The sequence below is a fragment of the Oncorhynchus mykiss genome, chromosome 8, assembly GCF_013265735.2.
Source record: "Oncorhynchus mykiss isolate Arlee chromosome 8, USDA_OmykA_1.1, whole genome shotgun sequence".
Taxonomy (NCBI): Eukaryota; Metazoa; Chordata; class Actinopteri; order Salmoniformes; family Salmonidae; genus Oncorhynchus; species Oncorhynchus mykiss.
Genome location: NC_048572.1, coordinates 88,124,961 through 88,145,770, shown reverse-complemented (window position 1 = coordinate 88,145,770; position 20,810 = coordinate 88,124,961). Strand labels below are relative to the sequence as shown.

General features: G+C 47.6%; 1 protein-coding gene across 6 annotated transcripts in view; it reads left to right on the top strand.

Annotated features, from left to right (window-relative positions):
* LOC110518901 (microtubule cross-linking factor 1) overlaps window positions 1–20,810 on the top strand; it is a 254,295-nt gene that overhangs the window by 185,725 nt on the left and 47,760 nt on the right. For all 6 annotated transcript variants that reach the window (XM_036986668.1, XM_036986663.1, XM_036986665.1 and 3 more), the window contains exons 7-8: window positions 14,854–15,087; window positions 20,208–20,375. In XM_036986668.1, coding sequence (XP_036842563.1) covers window positions 14,854–15,087; window positions 20,208–20,375 — 402 coding nt within the window. The remainder of the gene's footprint in view (window positions 1–14,853; window positions 15,088–20,207; window positions 20,376–20,810) is intronic.

Below are 20,810 nucleotides of genomic sequence, written 5' to 3'. Positions count from 1 at the left end.
GAGGGGTACAGCTCTGAGGGTAACTGTGTTGAGGGGTTCAGCTCTGAGGGTAACTGTGTTGAGGGGTACAGCTCTGAGGGTATCTGTGTTGAGGGGTACAGCTCTGAGGGTAACTGTGTTGAGGGGTACAGCTCTGAGGGTAACTGTGTTCGAGAGGTACAGCTCTGAGGGTAACTGTGTTGAGGAGTACAGCTCTGAGGGGTACAGCTCTGAGGGTAACTGTGTTGAGGGGTACAGCTCTGAGGGGTACAGCTCTGAGGGTAACTGTGTTGAGGGGTACAGCTCTGAGGGTAACTGTGTTGAGGGGTACAGCTCTGAGGGGTACAGCTCTGAGGGTAAATGTGTTCGAGAGGTACAGCTCTGAGGGTAACTGTGTTCGAGGGTTACAGCTCTGAGGGTAACTGTGTTGAGGGGTACAGCTCTGAGGGTAACTGTGTTGAGGGGTACAGCTCTGAGGGTTACTGTGTTGAGGGGTACATCTCTGAGGGTAACTGTGTTGAGGGGTACAGCTCTGAGGGTAACTGTGTCGAGGGGTACAGCTCTGAGGTTTACTGTGTTCGAGAGGTACAGCTCTGAGGGTAACTGTGTTCGAGGGTTACAGCTCTGTGGGTAACTGTGTTGAGGGGTACAGCTCTGAGGGGTACTGTGTTGAGGGTTACTGTGTTGAGGGGTACAGCTCTGAGGGTAACTGTGTTGAGGGGTACAGATCTGAGGGTAACCGTGTTGAGGGGTACAGCTCTGTGGGTAACTGTGTTGAGGGGTACAGTTCTGAGGGTAACTGTGTTGAGGGGTACAGCTCTGAGGGTAACTGTGTTGAGGGGTACAGCTCTGAGGGTAACTGTGTTCGAGAGGTACAGCTCTGAGGGTAACTGTGTTGAGGGGTACAGCTCTGAGGGTAACTGTGTTCGAGAGGTACAGCTCTGAGGGTAACTGTGTTGAGGGGTACAGCTCTGAGGGTAACTGTGTTGAGGGGTACAGCTCTGAGGGTAACTGTGTTGAGGGGTACAGCTCTGAGGGTAACTGTGTTGAGGGGTACAGCTCTGAGGGTAACTGTATTCGAGAGGTACAGCTCTGAGGGTAACTGTGTTGAGGGGTACAGCTCTGAGGGTAACTGTGTTGAGGGGTACAGCTCTGAGGGTAACTGTGTTCGAGAGGTACAGCTCTGAGGGTAGCTGTGTTGAGGGGTACAGCTCTGAGGGTAACTGTGTTGAGGGGTTCAGCTCTGAGGGTAACTGTGTTGAGGGGTACAGCTCTGAGGGTATCTGTGTTGAGGGGTACAGCTCTGAGGGTAACTGTGTTGAGGGGTACAGCTCTGAGGGTAACTGTGTTCGAGAGGTACAGCTCTGAGGGTAACTGTGTTGAGGAGTACAGCTCTGAGGGGTACAGCTCTGAGGGTAACTGTGTTGAGGGGTACAGCTCTGAGGGTAACTGTGTTGAGGGGTACAGCTCTGAGGGTAACTGTGTTGAGGGGTACAGCTCTGAGGGGTACAGCTCTGAGGGTAAATGTGTTCGAGAGGTACAGCTCTGAGGGTAACTGTGTTCGAGGGTTACAGCTCTGAGGGTAACTGTGTTGAGGGGTACAGCTCTGAGGGTAACTGTGTTGAGGGGTACAGCTCTGAGGGTTACTGTGTTGAGGGGTACATCTCTGAGGGTAACTGTGTTGAGGGGTACAGCTCTGAGGGTAACTGTGTCGAGGGGTACAGCTCTGAGGTTTACTGTGTTCGAGAGGTACAGCTCTGAGGGTAACTGTGTTCGAGGGTTACAGCTCTGTGGGTAACTGTGTTGAGGGGTACAGCTCTGAGGGGTACTGTGTTGAGGGTTACTGTGTTGAGGGGTACAGCTCTGAGGGTAACTGTGTTGAGGGGTACAGATCTGAGGGTAACCGTGTTGAGGGGTACAGCTCTGTGGGTAACTGTGTTGAGGGGTACAGTTCTGAGGGTAACTGTGTTGAGGGGTACAGCTCTGAGGGTAACTGTGTTGAGGGGTACAGCTCTGAGGGTAACTGTGTTCGAGAGGTACAGCTCTGAGGGTAACTGTGTTGAGGGGTACAGCTCTGAGGGTAACTGTGTTCGAGAGGTACAGCTCTGAGGGTAACTGTGTTGAGGGGTACAGCTCTGAGGGTAACTGTGTTGAGGGGTACAGCTCTGAGGGTAACTGTGTTGAGGGGTACAGCTCTGAGGGTAACTGTGTTGAGGGGTACAGCTCTGAGGGTAACTGTATTCGAGAGGTACAGCTCTGAGGGTAACTGTGTTGAGGGGTACAGCTCTGAGGGTAACTGTGTTGAGGGGTACAGCTCTGAGGGTAACTGTGTTCGAGAGGTACAGCTCTGAGGGTAGCTGTGTTGAGGGGTACAGCTCTGAGGGTAACTGTGTTGAGGGGTACAGCTCTGAGGGGTACAGCTCTGAGGGTAACTGTGTTCGAGAGGTACAGCTCTGAGGTTAACTGTGTTGAGGGGTACAGCTCTGAGGGTACCTGTGTTGAGGGGTACAGCTCTGAGGGTTACTGTGTTGCGGGGTACAGCTCTGAGGGGTACAGCTCTGAGGTTAACTGTGTTGAAGGGTACAGCTCTGAGGGGTACAGCTCTGAGGGTAACTGTGTTGAGGGGTACAGTTCTGAGGGTTACTGTGTTGAGAGGTACAGCTCTGAGGGTAACTGTGTTGAGGGGTACAGCTCTGAGGGTAACTGTGTTGAGGGGTACAGCTCTGAGGGGTACAGCTCTGAGGGTTACTGTGTTGAGGGGTACAGCTCTGAGGGTAACTGTGTTGAGGGGTACAGCTCTCAGGGGTACAGCTCTGAGGGGTACAGCTCTGATGATAACTGTTTTGACGGGTACAGCTCTGAGGATAACTGTGTTGAGTGGTACAGCTCTGAGGATAACTGTGTTGAGGGGTACAGCTCTGAGGGGTACAGCTCTGAGGGTAACTGTGTTGAGGGGTACAGCTCTGAGGGTTACTGTGTTGATGGGTACAGCTCTGAGGGTAACTGTGTTGAGGGGTACAGCTCTGAGGGTAACTGTGTTGAGGGGTACAGCTCTGAGGGTAACTGTGTTGAGGGGTACAGCTCTGAGGGTAACTGTGTTGAAGGGTACAGCTCTGAGGGGTACAGCTCTGAGGGTAACTGTGTTCGAGAGGTACAGCTCTGAGGTTAACTGTGTTGAGGGGTATAGCTCTGAGGGTACCTGTGTTGAGGGGTACAGCTCTGAGGGTTACTGTGTTGCGGGGTACAGCTCTGAGGGGTACAGCTCTGAGGTTAACTGTGTTGAAGGGTACAGCTCTGAGGGGTACAGCTCTGAGGGTAACTGTGTTGAGGGGTACAGTTCTGAGGGTTACTGTGTTGAGAGGTACAGCTCTGAGGGTAACTGTGTTGAGGGGTACAGCTCTGAGGGTAACTGTGTTGAGGGGTACAGCTCTGAGGGGTACAGCTCTGAGGGTTACTGTGTTGAGGGGTACAGCTCTGAGGGTAACTGTGTTGAGGGGTACAGCTCTCAGGGGTACAGCTCTGATGATAACTGTTTTGACGGGTACAGCTCTGAGGATAACTGTGTTGAGTGGTACAGCTCTGAGGATAACTGTGTTGAGGGGTACAGCTCTGAGGGGTACAGCTCTGAGGGTAACTGTGTTGAGGGGTACAGCTCTGAGGGTTACTGTGTTGATGGGTACAGCTCTGAGGGTAACTGTGTTGAGGGGTACAGCTCTGAGGGTAACTGTGTTGAGGGGTACAGCTCTGAGGGTAACTGTGTTGAGGGGTACAGCTCTGAGGGTAACTGTGTTGAGGGGTACAGCTCTGAGGGTAACTGTGTTGAGGGGTACAGCTCTGAGGGTAACTGTGTTCGAGAGGTACAGCTCTGAGGGTAGCTGTGTTGAGGGGTACAGCTCTGAGGGTAACTGTGTTGAGGGGTACAGCTCTGAGGGGTACAGCTCTGAGGGTAACTGTGTTCGAGAGGTACAGCTCTGAGGTTAACTGTGTTGAGGGGTACAGCTCTGAGGGTACCTGTGTTGAGGGGTACAGCTCTGAGGGTTACTGTGTTGCGGGGTACAGCTCTGAGGGGTACAGCTCTGAGGTTAACTGTGTTGAAGGGTACAGCTCTGAGGGGTACAGCTCTGAGGGTAACTGTGTTGAGGGGTACAGTTCTGAGGGTTACTGTGTTGAGAGGTACAGCTCTGAGGGTAACTGTGTTGAGGGGTACAGCTCTGAGGGTAACTGTGTTGAGGGGTACAGCTCTGAGGGGTACAGCTCTGAGGGTTACTGTGTTGAGGGGTACAGCTCTGAGGGTAACTGTGTTGAGGGGTACAGCTCTCAGGGGTACAGCTCTGAGGGGTACAGCTCTGATGATAACTGTTTTGACGGGTACAGCTCTGAGGATAACTGTGTTGAGTGGTACAGCTCTGAGGATAACTGTGTTGAGGGGTACAGCTCTGAGGGGTACAGCTCTGAGGGTAACTGTGTTGAGGGGTACAGCTCTGAGGGTTACTGTGTTGATGGGTACAGCTCTGAGGGTAACTGTGTTGAGGGGTACAGCTCTGAGGGTAACTGTGTTGAGGGGTACAGCTCTGAGGGTAACTGTGTTGAGGGGTACAGCTCTGAGGGTAACTGTGTTGAAGGGTACAGCTCTGAGGGTAACTGTGTTGAGGGGTACAGCTCTGAGGGTAACTGTGTTCGAGAGGTACAGCTCTGAGGTTAACTGTGTTGAGGGGTACAGCTCTGAGGGTAACTGTGTTGAGGGGTTCAGCTCTGAGGGTAACTGTGTTGAGGGGTACAGCTCTGAGGGTATCTGTGTTGAGGGGTACAGCTCTGAGGGTAACTGTGTTGAGGGGTACAGCTCTGAGGGTAACTGTGTTCGAGAGGTACAGCTCTGAGGGTAACTGTGTTGAGGAGTACAGCTCTGAGGGGTACAGCTCTGAGGGTAACTGTGTTGAGGGGTACAGCTCTGAGGGGTACAGCTCTGAGGGTAACTGTGTTGAGGGGTACAGCTCTGAGGGTAACTGTGTTGAGGGGTACAGCTCTGAGGGGTACAGCTCTGAGGGTAAATGTGTTCGAGAGGTACAGCTCTGAGGGTAACTGTGTTCGAGGGTTACAGCTCTGAGGGTAACTGTGTTGAGGGGTACAGCTCTGAGGGTAACTGTGTTGAGGGGTACAGCTCTGAGGGTTACTGTGTTGAGGGGTACATCTCTGAGGGTAACTGTGTTGAGGGGTACAGCTCTGAGGGTAACTGTGTCGAGGGGTACAGCTCTGAGGTTTACTGTGTTCGAGAGGTACAGCTCTGAGGGTAACTGTGTTCGAGGGTTACAGCTCTGTGGGTAACTGTGTTGAGGGGTACAGCTCTGAGGGGTACTGTGTTGAGGGTTACTGTGTTGAGGGGTACAGCTCTGAGGGTAACTGTGTTGAGGGGTACAGATCTGAGGGTAACCGTGTTGAGGGGTACAGCTCTGTGGGTAACTGTGTTGAGGGGTACAGTTCTGAGGGTAACTGTGTTGAGGGGTACAGCTCTGAGGGTAACTGTGTTGAGGGGTACAGCTCTGAGGGTAACTGTGTTCGAGAGGTACAGCTCTGAGGGTAACTGTGTTGAGGGGTACAGCTCTGAGGGTAACTGTGTTCGAGAGGTACAGCTCTGAGGGTAACTGTGTTGAGGGGTACAGCTCTGAGGGTAACTGTGTTGAGGGGTACAGCTCTGAGGGTAACTGTGTTGAGGGGTACAGCTCTGAGGGTAACTGTGTTGAGGGGTACAGCTCTGAGGGTAACTGTATTCGAGAGGTACAGCTCTGAGGGTAACTGTGTTGAGGGGTACAGCTCTGAGGGTAACTGTGTTGAGGGGTACAGCTCTGAGGGTAACTGTGTTCGAGAGGTACAGCTCTGAGGGTAGCTGTGTTGAGGGGTACAGCTCTGAGGGTAACTGTGTTGAGGGGTACAGCTCTGAGGGGTACAGCTCTGAGGGTAACTGTGTTGAGAGGTACAGCTCTGAGGGGTACAGCTCTGAGGGTAACTGTGTTGAGGGGTACAGCTCTGAGGGTAACTGTGTTGAGGGGTACAGCTCTGAGGGGTACAGCTCTGAGGGTAACTGTGTTCGAGAGGTACAGCTCTGAGGGTAACTGTGTTAGAGGGGTACAGCTCTGAGGGTTACTGTGTTGAGGGGTACAGCTCTGAGGGGTACAGCTCTGAGGATAACTGTGTTGAGGGGTACAGCTCTGAGGGGTACAGCTCTGAGGGGTACAGCTCTGATGATAACTGTGTTGAGGGGTACAGCTCTGAGGATAACTGTGTTGAGGGGTACAGCTCTGAGGATAACTGTGTTGAGGGGTACAGCTCTGAGGGGTACAGCTCTCAGGGTAACTGTGTTGAGGGGTACAGCTCTGAGGATAACTGTGTTGAGGGGTACAGCTCTGAGGATAACTGTGTTGAGGGGTACAGCTCTGAGGGGTACAGCTCTGAGGGGTACAGCTCTGAGGGTAACTGTGTTGAGGGGTACAGCTCTGAGGGTAACTGTGTTCGAGAGGTACAGCTCTGAGGGTAACTGTGTTCGAGGGGTACAGCTCTGAGGGTAACTGTGTTGATGGGTACAGCTCTGAGGGTAACTGTGTTGAGGGGTACAGCTCTGAGGGTTACTGTGTTGAGGGGTACAGCTCTGAGGGTTACTGTGTTGAGGGTTACTGTGTTGAGGGGTACAGCTCTGAGGGTAACTGTGTTGAGGGGTACAGCTCTGAGGGTTACTGTGTTGAGGGGTACAGCTCTGAGGGTTACTGTGTTGAGGGTTACTGTGTTGAGGGGTACAGCTCTGAGGGTAACTGTGTTGAGGGGTACAGCTCTGAGGGTTACTGTGTTGAGGGGTACAGCTTTGAGGGTAACTGTGTTGAGGGGTACAGCTCTGAGGGTTACTGTGTTGAGGGGTACAGCTCTGAGGGTTACTGTGTTGAGGGTTACTGTGTTGAGGGTAACTGTGTTGAGGGGTATAGCTCTGAGGGTTACTGTGTTGAGGGGTACAGCTCTGAGGGTTACTGTGTTGAGGGTAACTGTGTTGCGGGGTACAGCTACGCGACACAGCTGGGGAAGAGATGCAGTTGCGACTGAATCACGATCGCAGGTTGAGGCCTGGACAGGAGGACAGAGAGGCCTTCTCTGGGACCATGGCACAGGTACAGTACTGGTACAACTTGACCCATAGTCAGTAACAGGTACAGTACTGGTACAACTTGACTTGTACTAACAGGTACAGTACTGGTACAACTTGACTCATAGTCAGTAACAGGTACAGTACTGGTACAACTTGACCCATAGTAACAGGTACAGTACTGGTACAACTTGACTTATAGTAACAGGTACAGTACTGGTACAACTTGACTCATACTAACAGGTACAGTACTGGTACAAGTTGACCCATAGTCAGTAACAGGTACAGTACTGGTACAAGTTGACCCATAGTCAGTAACAGGTACAGTACTGGTACAACTTGACCCATAGTCAGTAACAGGTACAGTACTGGTACAAGTTGACCCATAGTAATTAACAGGTACAGTACTGGTACAACTTGACCCATAGTCAGTAACAGGTACAGTACTGGTACAACTTGACCCATAGTCAGTAACAGGTACAGTACTGGTACAACTTGACTCATAGTAACATGTACTGTACTGGTACAACTTGACTCATACTAACAGGTACAGTACTGGTACAAGTTGACTCATAGTAACAGGTAATGTACTGGTACAACTTGACTCATAGTAACAGGTACAGTACTGGTACAACTTGACCCATAGTAACAGGTAAAGTACTGGTACAACTTGACTCATAGTAACAGGGACAGTACTGGTACATCTTGACCCATAGTCAGTAACAGGTACAGTACTGGTACAAGTTGACCCATAGTCAGTAACAGGTACAGTACTGATACAAGTTGACCCATAGTCAGTAACAGGTACAGACAGTACTGGTACAACTTGACCCATAGTCAGTAACAGGTACAGTACTGGTACAAGTTGACCCATAGTCAGTAACAGGTACAGTACTGGTACAACTTGACCCATAGTCAGTAACAGGTACAGTACTGGTACAAGTTGACCCATAGTCAGTAACAGGTACAGTACTGGTACAACTTGACCCATAGTCAGTAACAGGTACAGTACTGGTACAACTTGACCCATAGTCAGTAACAGGTACAGTACTGGTACAACTTGACTCATAGTAACAGGTACTGTACTGGTACAACTTGACTCATACTAACAGGTACAGTACTGGTACAAGTTGACTCATAGTAACAGGTAATGTGCTGGTACAACTTGACTCATAGTAACAGGTACAGTACTGGTACAACTTGACTTATAGTAACAGGTAATGTACTGGTACAACTTGACCCATAGTCAGTAACAGGTACAGTACTGGTACAAGTTGACTCATAGTAACAGGTACAGTACTGGTACATATTGACTCAGTAACAGGTACAGTACTGGTACATCTTGACTCATAGTAACAGGTAAAGTACTGGTACATCTTGACTCATAGTAACAGGTAATGTACTGGTACAACTTGACTCATAGTAACAGGTAAAGTACTGGTACATCTTGACTCATAGTAACAGGTAAAGTACTGGTACATATTGACTCAGTAACAGGTAAAGTACTGGTACATATTGACTCAGTAACAGGCAAAGTACTGGTACATATTGACTCATAGTAACAGGTACAGTATTGGTACATCTTGACTCATAGTAACGGGTAAAGTACTGGTACATATTGACTCAGTAACGAGTAAAGTACTGGTACATATTGACTCAGTAACATGTAAAGTACTGGTACATATTGACTCAGTAACATGTAAAGTACTGGTACATATTGACTCAGTAGCATGTAAAGTACTGGTACATATTGCCTCAGTAACAGGTAAAGTACTGGTACATCTTGACTCATAGTAACAGGTAATGTACTGGTACATATTGACCCAGTAACAGGTAAAGTACTGGTACATATTGTCTCAGTAACAGGTAAAGTACTGGTACATATTGACTCAGTAACAGGTAAAGTACTGGTACATATTGCCTCAGTAACAGGTAAAGTACTGGTACATCTTGACTCATAGTAACAGGTAATGTACTGGTACATATTGACCCAGTAACAGGTAAAGTACTGGTACATACTGACTCAGTAACAGGTAAAGTACTGGTACATATTGACTCAGTAACAGGTAAAGTACTGGTACATATTGACTCAGTAACAAGTAAAGTACTGGTACATATTGACTCAGTAACATGTAAAGTACTGGTACATATTGACTCAGTAACATGTACAGTACTGGTACATATTGACTCAGTAACAGGTAAAGTACTGGTACATATTGACTCAGTAACAGGTTAAGTACTGGTACATATTGACTCAGTAACAGGTAAAGTACTGGTACATATTGACTCAGTAATAGGTAAAGTACTGGTACATCTTGACTCATAGTAACAGGTAAAGTACTGGTACAAGTTTACTCATAGTAACAGGTAAAGTACTGGTACATATTGACTCAGTAACAGGTAAAGTACTGGTACATCTTGACTCATAGTAACAGGTAAAGTACTGGTACAAGTTGACTCATAGTAACATGTACAGTACTGGTACATCTTGACTCATAGTAACAGGTACAGTACTGGTACATCTTGACTCATAGTAACAGGTACAGTACTGGTACATCTTGACTCATAGTAACAGGTAAAGTACTGGTACAAGTTGACTCATAGTAACAGGTACAGTACTGGTACATCTTGACTCATAGTAACAGGTACAGTACTGGTACATCTTGACTCATAGTAACAGGTACAGTACTGGTACATCTTGACTCATAGTAACATGTACAGTACTGGTACATCTTGACTCATAGTAACAGGTACAGTACTGGTACATCTTGACTCATAGTAACAGGTAAAGTACTGGTACAAGTTGACTCATAGTAACAGGTAAAGTACTGGTACAAGTTGACTCATAGTAACATGTACAGTACTGGTACATCTTGACTCATAGTAACAGGTACAGTACTGGTACATCTTGACTCATAGTAACAGGTAAAGTACTGGTACAAGTTGACTCATAGTAACATGTACAGTACTGGTACATCTTGACTCATAGTAACAGGTACAGTACTGGTACATCTTGACTCATAGTAACAGGTACAGTACCGGTACATCTTGACTCATAGTAACATGTACAGTACTGGTACATCTTGACTCATAGTAACAGGTAAAGTACTGGTACACCTTGACTCATAGTAACAGGTACAGTACTGGTACATATTGACTCAGTAACAGGTACAGTACTGGTACATATTGACTCATAGTAACAGGTAAAGTACTGGTACAAGTTGACTCATAGTAACATGTACAGTACTGGTACATCTTGACTCATAGTAACAGGTACAGTACTGGTACATCTTGACTCATAGTAACAGGTACAGTACTGGTACATATTGACTCAGTAACAGGTACAGTACTGGTACATATTGACTCATAGTAACAGGTAAAGTACTGGTACAAGTTGACTCATAGTAACATGTACAGTACTGGTACATCTTGACTCATAGTAACAGGTACAGTACTGGTACATATTGACTCATAGTAACAGGTACAGTACTGGTACATCTTGACTCATAGTAACGGGTAAAGTACTGGTACATATTGACTCAGTAACGAGTAAAGTACTGGTACATATTGACTCAGTAACATGTAAAGTACTGGTACATATTGACTCAGTAACATGTAAAGTACTGGTACATATTGACTCAGTAGCATGTAAAGTACTGGTACATATTGCCTCAGTAACAGGTAAAGTACTGGTACATCTTGACTCATAGTAACAGGTAATGTACTGGTACATATTGACCCAGTAACAGGTAAAGTACTGGTACATATTGTCTCAGTAACAGGTAAAGTACTGGTACATATTGACTCAGTAACAGGTAAAGTACTGGTACATATTGCCTCAGTAACAGGTAAAGTACTGGTACATCTTGACTCATAGTAACAGGTAATGTACTGGTACATATTGACCCAGTAACAGGTAAAGTACTGGTACATACTGACTCAGTAACAGGTAAAGTACTGGTACATATTGACTCAGTAACAGGTAAAGTACTGGTACATATTGACTCAGTAACAAGTAAAGTACTGGTACATATTGACTCAGTAACAGGTGAAGTACTGGTACATATTGACTCAGTAACATGTACAGTACTGGTACATATTGACTCAGTAACAGGTAAAGTACTGGTACATATTGACTCAGTAACAGGTAAAGTACTGGTACATATTGACTCAGTAACAGGTAAAGTACTGGTACATATTGACTCAGTAATAGGTAAAGTACTGGTACATCTTGACTCATAGTAACAGGTAAAGTACTGGTACAAGTTTACTCATAGTAACAGGTAAAGTACTGGTACATATTGACTCAGTAACAGGTAAAGTACTGGTACATCTTGACTCATAGTAACAGGTAAAGTACTGGTACAAGTTGACTCATAGTAACATGTACAGTACTGGTACATCTTGACTCATAGTAACAGGTACAGTACTGGTACATCTTGACTCATAGTAACAGGTACAGTACTGGTACATCTTGACTCATAGTAACAGGTAAAGTACTGGTACAAGTTGACTCATAGTAACAGGTACAGTACTGGTACATCTTGACTCATAGTAACAGGTACAGTACTGGTACATCTTGACTCATAGTAACAGGTACAGTACTGGTACATCTTGACTCATAGTAACATGTACAGTACTGGTACATCTTGACTCATAGTAACAGGTACAGTACTGGTACATCTTGACTCATAGTAACAGGTAAAGTACTGGTACAAGTTGACTCATAGTAACAGGTAAAGTACTGGTACAAGTTGACTCATAGTAACATGTACAGTACTGGTACATCTTGACTCATAGTAACAGGTACAGTACTGGTACATCTTGACTCATAGTAACAGGTAAAGTACTGGTACAAGTTGACTCATAGTAACATGTACAGTACTGGTACATCTTGACTCATAGTAACAGGTACAGTACTGGTACATCTTGACTCATAGTAACAGGTACAGTACCGGTACATCTTGACTCATAGTAACATGTACAGTACTGGTACATCTTGACTCATAGTAACAGGTAAAGTACTGGTACACCTTGACTCATAGTAACAGGTACAGTACTGGTACATATTGACTCAGTAACAGGTACAGTACTGGTACATATTGACTCATAGTAACAGGTAAAGTACTGGTACAAGTTGACTCATAGTAACATGTACAGTACTGGTACATCTTGACTCATAGTAACAGGTACAGTACTGGTACATCTTGACTCATAGTAACAGGTACAGTACTGGTACATATTGACTCAGTAACAGGTACAGTACTGGTACATATTGACTCATAGTAACAGGTAAAGTACTGGTACAAGTTGACTCATAGTAACATTTACAGTACTGGTACATCTTGACTCATAGTAACAGGTACAATACTGGTACATATTGACTCATAGTAACAGGTACAGTACTGGTACATATTGACTCAGTAACAGGTACAGTACTGGTACATATTGACTCATAGTAACAGGTACAGTACTGGTACAAGTTTACTCATAGTAACATGTACAGTACTGGTACATCTTGACTCATAGTAACATGTACAGTACTGGTACATATTGACTCATAGTAACATGTACAGTACTGGTACATCTTGACTCATAGTAACAGGTACAGTACTGGTACATATTGACTCATAGTAACAGGTAAAGTACTGGTTACAAAGGGTCATGTTCTTTAGATAGTTGTACTATCTATAGATCCAGGAGTTTTCTCTCTGGTTAAAGAGTCAGGGTTTTTCCTGGTTCCCTCTCCACCTAACTACCCACCAACTTAGTAATAACAATCATGCCATACATATGTATATTTCACCTGTACTCTCCTCCCTTGTTCCCCTCGCTATCTCCCCTCCTCTCTGTTCCTCTCTCTTTCACCCCTCCTCCTCCTCTCTGTTCCTCTCTCTATCACCCCTCCTCCTCCTCTCTGTTCCTCTCTCTATCACCCCTCCTCCTCCTCTCTGTTCCTCTCTCTATCACCCCTCCTCCTCCTCTCTGTTCCTGTCTCTATCACCCCTCCTCCTCCTCATCCTCCTCCTCCCTGTTCCTCTCTCTATCACCCCTCCTCCTCCTCCTCTCTGTTCCCCTCTCTATCACCCCTCCTCCTCCATGTTCCTCTCTCTATTACCCCTCCTCCTCCTCCCTGTTCCTCTCTCTATCACCCCTCCTCCTCCTCCTCCTCCTCATCCTCCTCCCTGTTCCTCTCTCTATCACCCCTCCTCCTCCTCTATGTTCCTCTCTCTATCACTCCTCCTCCTCCCTGTTCCTCTCTCTATCACCCCCCCTCCTCCCTGTGCCTCTCTCTATCACCCCTCCTCCTCCTCTTCCTCCCTGTTCCTCTCTCTATCACCCCTCCTCTTCCTCCTCCTCCCTGTTCCTCTCTCTATCACCCCCCCTCCTCCTCTTCTCTGTTCCTCTCTCCATCACCCCTCCTCCTCCCTGTTCCTCTCTCTATCACCCCTCCTCCTCCTCCCTGTTCCTTTCTCTATCACCCCTCCTCCTCCCTGTTCCTCTCTCTATCACCCCTCCTCCTCCCTGTTCCTCTCTATATCTCCCCCATAACCCCTCCTCCTCCTCCCTGTTCCTCTCTATATCTCCCCCAATCACCCCTCCTCCTCCTCCCTGTTCCTCTCTATATCTCCCCCAATCACCCCTCCTCCTCCTCCCTGTTCCTCTCTCTATCACCCCTCCTCCTCCCTGTTCCTCTCTCTATCACCCCTCCTCCTCCCTGTTCCTCTCTATATCTCCCCCAATCACCCCTCCTCCTCCTCCCTGTTCCTCTCTCTACCACCCCTCCTCCTCCCTGTTCCTCTCCCCATCACCCCTCCTCCTCCTCCCTGTTCCTCTCTCTATCTCCCCCCTACCACCCCTCCTCCTCCCTGTTCCTCTCTCTATCTCCCCCTTATCACCCCTCCTCCTCCCTGTTCCTCTCTCTATCTCCCCCCTACCACCCCTCCTCCTCCCTGTTCCTCTCTCTATCTCCCCCCTACCACCCCTCCTCCTCCCTGTTCCTCTCTCTATCTCCCCCCTACCACCCCTCCTCCTCCCTGTTCCTCTCTCTATCTCCCCCCTACCACCCCTCCTCCTCCCTGTTCCTCTCTCTATCTCCCCCTTATCACCCCTCCTCCTCCCTGTTCCTCTCTCTATCTCCCCCCTATCACCCCTCCTCCTCCCTGTTCCTCTCTCTATCTCCCCCCTACCACCCCTCCTCCTCCCTGTTCCTCTCTCTATCTCCCCCATCACCCCTCCTCCTCCCTTTTCCCCTCTATATCTCCCCCTATCCCCCCTCCTCCTCCCTGTTCCTCTCTCTATCTCCCCCTTATCACCCCTCCTCCTCCCTGTTCCTCTCTCTATCTCCCCCATCACCCCTCCTCCTCCCTTTTCCCCTCTATATCTCCCCCTATCCCCCTCCTCCTCCTCCCTGTTCCTCTCTCTATCTCCCCCATCACACCTCTTCCTCCTCCCTGTTCCTCTCTCTATCTCCCCCCTACCACCCCTCCTCCTCCCTGTTCCTCTCTCTATCTCCCCCTTATCACCCCTCCTCCTCCCTGTTCCTCTCTCTATCTCCCCCCTATCACCCCTCCTCCTCCCTGTTCCCCTCTCTATCTCCCCCATCTCCCCTCCTCCTCCCTGTTCCTCTCTCTATCTCCCCCATCACCCCTCCTCCCCGTTCCCCTCTATATCTCCCCACCTATCACACCCTACCTCCTCCTCCCTCCATCCCTCCCACCTTCCCCATCCCTACCTCTCCCCCCCACCAGGTTGAGGAACGGAGGCGGCTGGAGGTGCAGGGTGTGAGGCCCAGGGGGGGTCTGGATCTTACTGGCCTGCAGGCCCACGAGGCTCCCTGGGTCCAGGAAAGAACCCTACTGCAGCAGGAGGTCCGGTTGTTCAGACACAACACCATCGTCTTCTATATGAAGCTACGCTGGATCCTTATGCACTGGAGGCTGGGGAAGAGGACAGAGGCAGGGGAGGAGACCGCACACGCAGAGGTGAGATGACTGGCTAGAGGTAGAGGCTGAACCCCAGGTAGTTTAGTCTGGAGGCTGGGGAAGAGGACAGAGACAGGGGAGGAGACCGCACACTCAGAGGTGAGATGACTGGCTAGAGGTAGAGGCTGAACCCCAGGTAGTTTAGTCTGGAGGCTGGGGAAGAGGACAGAAGACAGAGACAGGGGAGGAGACGGCACACTCAGAGGTGAGATGACTGGCTAGAGGTAGAGGCTGAACCCCAGGTAGTTTAGTCTGGAGTCTGGGGAAGAGGACAGAGACATGGGAGGAGACAGCACACTCAGAGGTGAGATGACTGGCTAGAGGTAGAGGCTGAACCCCAGGTAGTTTAGTCTGGAGGCTCGGGAAGAGGACAGAGGACAGAGACAGGGGAGGAGACAGCACACTCAGAGGTGAGATGACTGGCTAGAGGTAGAGGCTGAACCCCAGGTAGTTTAGTCTGGAGGCTGGGATAGAGGACAGAGACGGGAGGAGACCGCACACTCAGAGGTGAGATGACTGGCTAGAGGTAGAGGCTGAACCCCAGGTAGTTTAGTCTGGAGGCTGGGGAAGAGGACAGAGGACAGAGACAGGGGAGGAGACAGCACACTCAGAGGTGAGATGACTGGCTAGAGGTAGAGGCTGAACCCCAGGTAGTTTAGTCTGGAGGCTGGGGAAGAGGACAGAGACAGGGGAGGAGACAGCACACTCAGAGGTGAGATGACTGGCTAGAGGTAGAGGCTGAACCCCAGGTAGTTTAGTCTGGAGGCTGGAGAAGAGGACAGAGGACAGAGACAGGGGAGGAGACGGCACACTCAGAGGTGAGATGACTGGCTAGAGGAAGAGGCTGAACCCCAGGTAGTTTAGTCTGGAGGCTGGGGAAGAGGACAGAGGACAGAGACGGGAGGAGACGGCACACTCAGAGGTGAGATGACTGGCTAGAGGTATTTGTATCCCCAATCCTATTTTTTGATTTATTTTTTATTTATTTCACCTTTATTTAACAAGGTAGGCCAGTTGAGAACAAGGTCTCATTTACAACTGTGACCTGGCCAAGATAAAACAAAGCAGTTTGACACATACAACAACAGAGAGTTACACATAAACAAACATACAGTCAATAACACAATAGAAAAAAGTCTATATACAGTGTGTGCAAATGAGGTAAGATGAGGGAGGTAAGGCAATAAATAGGCCATAATAGTGAAATAATTACAATTTAGCAATTAAACACTGTAGTGATAGAGACTAGAGTGATAGATGTGCAGAAGATGAATGTGCAAGTAGAGACACTGGGGTGCAAAGGAGCAAAAAAATGAATAACAGTATGGGGATGAGGTAGATAGATGGGCTATTTACAGATGGGCTATGTACAGGTGCAGTAATCTGTGAGCTGCTCTGACAGCTGGCGCTTAAAGTTAGTGAGGGAGATATGAGTCTCCAGCTTCAGTGAGTTTTACAATTCATTCCAGTCATTGGCTGCAGAGAACTGGAAGGAAAGGCGGCCAAAGTAGGAATTGGCTTTGGGGGTGTCTAGTGAAATTTACCTGCTGGAGCGTGTGCTATGGGTGGGTGTTGCTATGGTGACCAGTGAGCTGAGATAAGGCGGGGATTTACCTAGCAAAGACTTTTAGATGACCTGGAGCCAGTGGGTTTGGTGACGAATCTGTAGCGAGGGCCAGCCAATGAGAGCATACAGGTCGCAGTGGTGGGTCGTATATGGGGCTTTGGTGACAAAACGGATGGCACTGTGATAGACTGCATCCAATTTGCTGAGTAGAGTGTTGGAGGCTATTTTTTAAATGACATCGCCAAAGTCAAGGATCGGTAGGATAGTCAGTTTTACGAGGGTATGTTTGGCAGCATGAGTGAAGGATGCTTTGTTGCGAAATAGGAAGCCGATTCTAGATTTAATTTTGGATTGGCGATGTTTAATTTGAGTGGAAGGAGAGTTTACAGTCTAACCAGACACCTAGGTATTTGTAGATGTCCACATATTCTAAGTCAGAACCGTCCAGAGTAGTGATGCTGGATGTGGATGCTAGTTGGGCGTGTGGGTGGGTTCGGGCGATCGGTTGAAGAGCATGCATTTAGTTTTACTTGCATTTAAGAGCAGTTGGAGGCCACGGAAGGAGAGTTGTATGGCATTGAAGCTCGTCTGGAGTTAACACAGTGTCCAAAGAAGGGCCAGAAGTATACAGAATTGTGTTGTCTGCATAGAGGTGGATCAGAAAATCACCAGCAGCAAGAGCGACATCATTGATGTATACAGAGAAAAGAGTCGACCCGAGAATTAAACCCTGTGGCACCCCCATAGAGACTGCCAGAGGTCTGAACAACAGGCCCTCTGATTTGACACACTGAACTCTGTCTGAGAAGTAGTTGGTGAACCTGGCGAGGCAGTCATTTGAGAAACCAAAGCTGTATATTCTGTCGATAAGAATGTGGTGATTGACAGAGTCGAAAGCCTTGGCCAGGTCAATGAATACAGCTGCACAGTATTGTCTCTTATCGATGGAGGTTAGGATATCGTTTATGACCTTGAGCATGGCTGAGATGCACCCATGACCAGCTTGGAAACCAGAGTACATAACGTAGAAGGGACGCTGTGATTCAAATGGTCGGTAATCTGTTTGTTAACTTGGCTTTTGAAGACCTTACAAAGGCAGGGTAGGATAGATATAGGTCTGGAGCAGTTTGCGTCTAGAGTGTCACCCCCTTTGAAGAGGGGGATGACCGTGGCAGCTTTCCAGTCTTTGGGAATCTCAGACGATACGAAAGAGAGGTTGAACAGGCTAGTAATAGGGGTTGCAACAATTTCGGCTAATCATTTTAGAAAGAAAGGGTCCAGATTGTCTAGCCCGGCTGATTTGTAAGGGTCCAGATTTTGCAGATCTTTCAGAACATCAGCTGTCTGGATTTGAGTGAAGGAGAAATGGGGGAGGCTTGGGCGAGTTGCTGTGGCAGGTGCAGGGCTGTTGGTCAGGGTAGGCGTAGCCAGGTGGAAAGCATGGCCAACTGTTGAAAAATGCGGAATTCTCAATTATCGTGGATTTATCGGTGGTCACAGTGTTTCCGCCTCAGTGCTGAGGGCAGCTGGGAGGAGGTGCCGTAACCATGAAAACATTTCTGACAGTGGTTGGGAACAATTTCTCCGGAGGCACTCCAAACAGGCTCTAAACCATCCAATCAAGCCAAAAGTCAGTCACTTAGGGAAGTAGGCGTGAGCGGAGTACATTTGGTTAGACCAATCAGTGAATAACAGCAAGGCTGGAGAAAAAGCTTGCAGTCCCGATAGTTTTCCAGGAGGAGAGTTGACGTCTAGCTCAAAATCACATAGGATTGGCTTGTTTGATTGGTCAACTGAGTGATTGATTGACTGACTTTCAGTTTGTTGGTTGGTTAGTTAGTTTATTGGTGTACTGCTCCTTTCCTTGCTTTGATGTTGGCTATAATAACCTTGTTATTGTCGGCTATAATAACCTTGTTATTGTCGGCTATAATAACCTTGTTATTGTCGGCTATAATAACCTCGTTATTGTCAACTATAATAACCTCGTTATTGTCAACTATAATAACATTGTTATTGTCGGCTATAATAACCTTGTTATTGTCAACTATAATAACCTTGTTATTGTCGGCTATAATAACCTTGTTATTGTCGGCTATAATAACCTTGTTATTGTCGGCTATAATAACCTTGTTATTGTCAACTATAATAACATTGTTATTGTCGGCTATAATAACCTTGTTATTGTCGGCTATAATAACCGTGTTATTGTCGGCTATAATAACCTTGTTATTGTCGGCTATAATAACCGTGTTATTGTCGGCTATAATAACCGTGTTATTGTCAAATCAAAATCAAATCAAATTTATTTATATAGCCCTTCGTACATCAGCTGATATCTCAAAGTGCTGTACAGAAACCCAGCCTAAAACCCCAAACAGCAAGCAATGCAGGTGTAGAAGCACAGTGGCTAGGAAAAACTCCCTAGAAAGGCCAAAACCTAGGAAGAAACCTAGAGAGGAACCAGGCTATGTGGGGTGGCCAGTCCTCTTCTGGCTGTGCCGGGTGGAGATTATAACAGTACATGGCCAAGATGTTCAAATGTTCATAAATGACCAGCATGGTCGAATAATAATAAGGCAGAACAGTTGAAACTGGAGCAGCAGCACGGTCAGGTGGACTGGGGACAGCAAGGAGTCACCATGTCAGGTAGTCCTGGAGCATGGTCCTAGGGCTCAGGTCCTCCGAGAGAGAGAAAGAAAGAGAGAAGGAGAGAATTAGAGAACGCACACTTAGATTCACACAGGACACCGAATAGGACAGGAGAAGTACTCCAGATATAACAAACTGACCCTAGCCCCCCGACACATAAACTACTGCAGCATAAATACTGGAGGCTGAGACAGGAGGGGTCAGGAGACACTGTGGCTCCATCCGAGGACACCCCCGGACAGGGCCAAACAGGAAGGATATAACCCCACCCACTTTGCCAAAAATGGAGCTCTATAGGAGAAAGCCCTGCCTCCAGCTGTTTGCTTAGAAATTCTAGGGACAATTAGGAGGCCTGCGTCTTGTGACCGTAGCGTACGTGTAGGTATGTACGGCAGGACCAAATCAGAGAGATAGGTAGGAGCAAGCCCATGTAATGCTTTGTAGGTTAGCAGTAAAACCTTGAAATCAGCCCTTGCTTTGACAGGAAGCCAGTGTAGAGAGGCTAGCACTGGAGTAATATGATCAAATTTTTTGGTTCTAGTCAGGATTCTAGCAGACGTATTTAGCACTAACTGAAGTTTATTTAGTGCTTTATCCGGGTAGCCGGAAAGTAGAGCATTGCAGTAGTCTAACCTAGAAGTGACAAAAGCATGGATTAATTTTTCTGCATCATTTTTGGACAGAAAGTATCTGATTTTTGCAATGTTACGTAAATGGAAAAAAGCTGTCCTTGAAATGGTCTTGATATGTTCTTCAAAAGAGAGATCAGGGTCCAGAGTAACGCCGAGGTCCTTCACAGTTTTATTTGAGACGACTGTACAACCATTAAGATTGTCGGCTATAATAACCTTGTTATTGTTGGCTATAATAACCTTGTCATTCCATGTCTTGTTTGTCGCAGTATGAGAAGTTGGAGGGTATTCCAGAGCTGATCTTGGAGCATGGAGAGGGAGAGACGGAGAGAGAGGACAGGGACAGGTCGTGTACCCAGCTACCCCAGAGAGACAGCCCCGAGCCTGGCCCCACAACCCAACTCCCCTCCACTGAACGCCTGCAGCACCAGACACAGGTAGGGTACAATGGATTTCTAGCTGTTGATACACTCCAAACCCTGGATTAAACTCTGGATTAAAAGGCACTTTGGATGAGTGCAAAGTCTGTTCAAGTACAGTGGAGTTCAATGATCCCTCGAACATGTTATACAACATACCACAACAGAACATGTTATACAACAGACCACAACATACCACAACAGAACATGTTATACAACAGACCACAACAGAACATGTTATAGAACAGACCACAACAGAACACAACAGAGACTAGAACATGTTATAGAACAGACCACAACAGAGACTAGAACATGTTATAGAACAGACCACAACAGACCACAACAGAGACTAGAACATGTTATAGAACAGACCTCAACAGAGACTAGAACATGTTATAGAACAGACCTCAACAGAACACAACAGAGACTAGAACATGTTATAGAACAGACCTC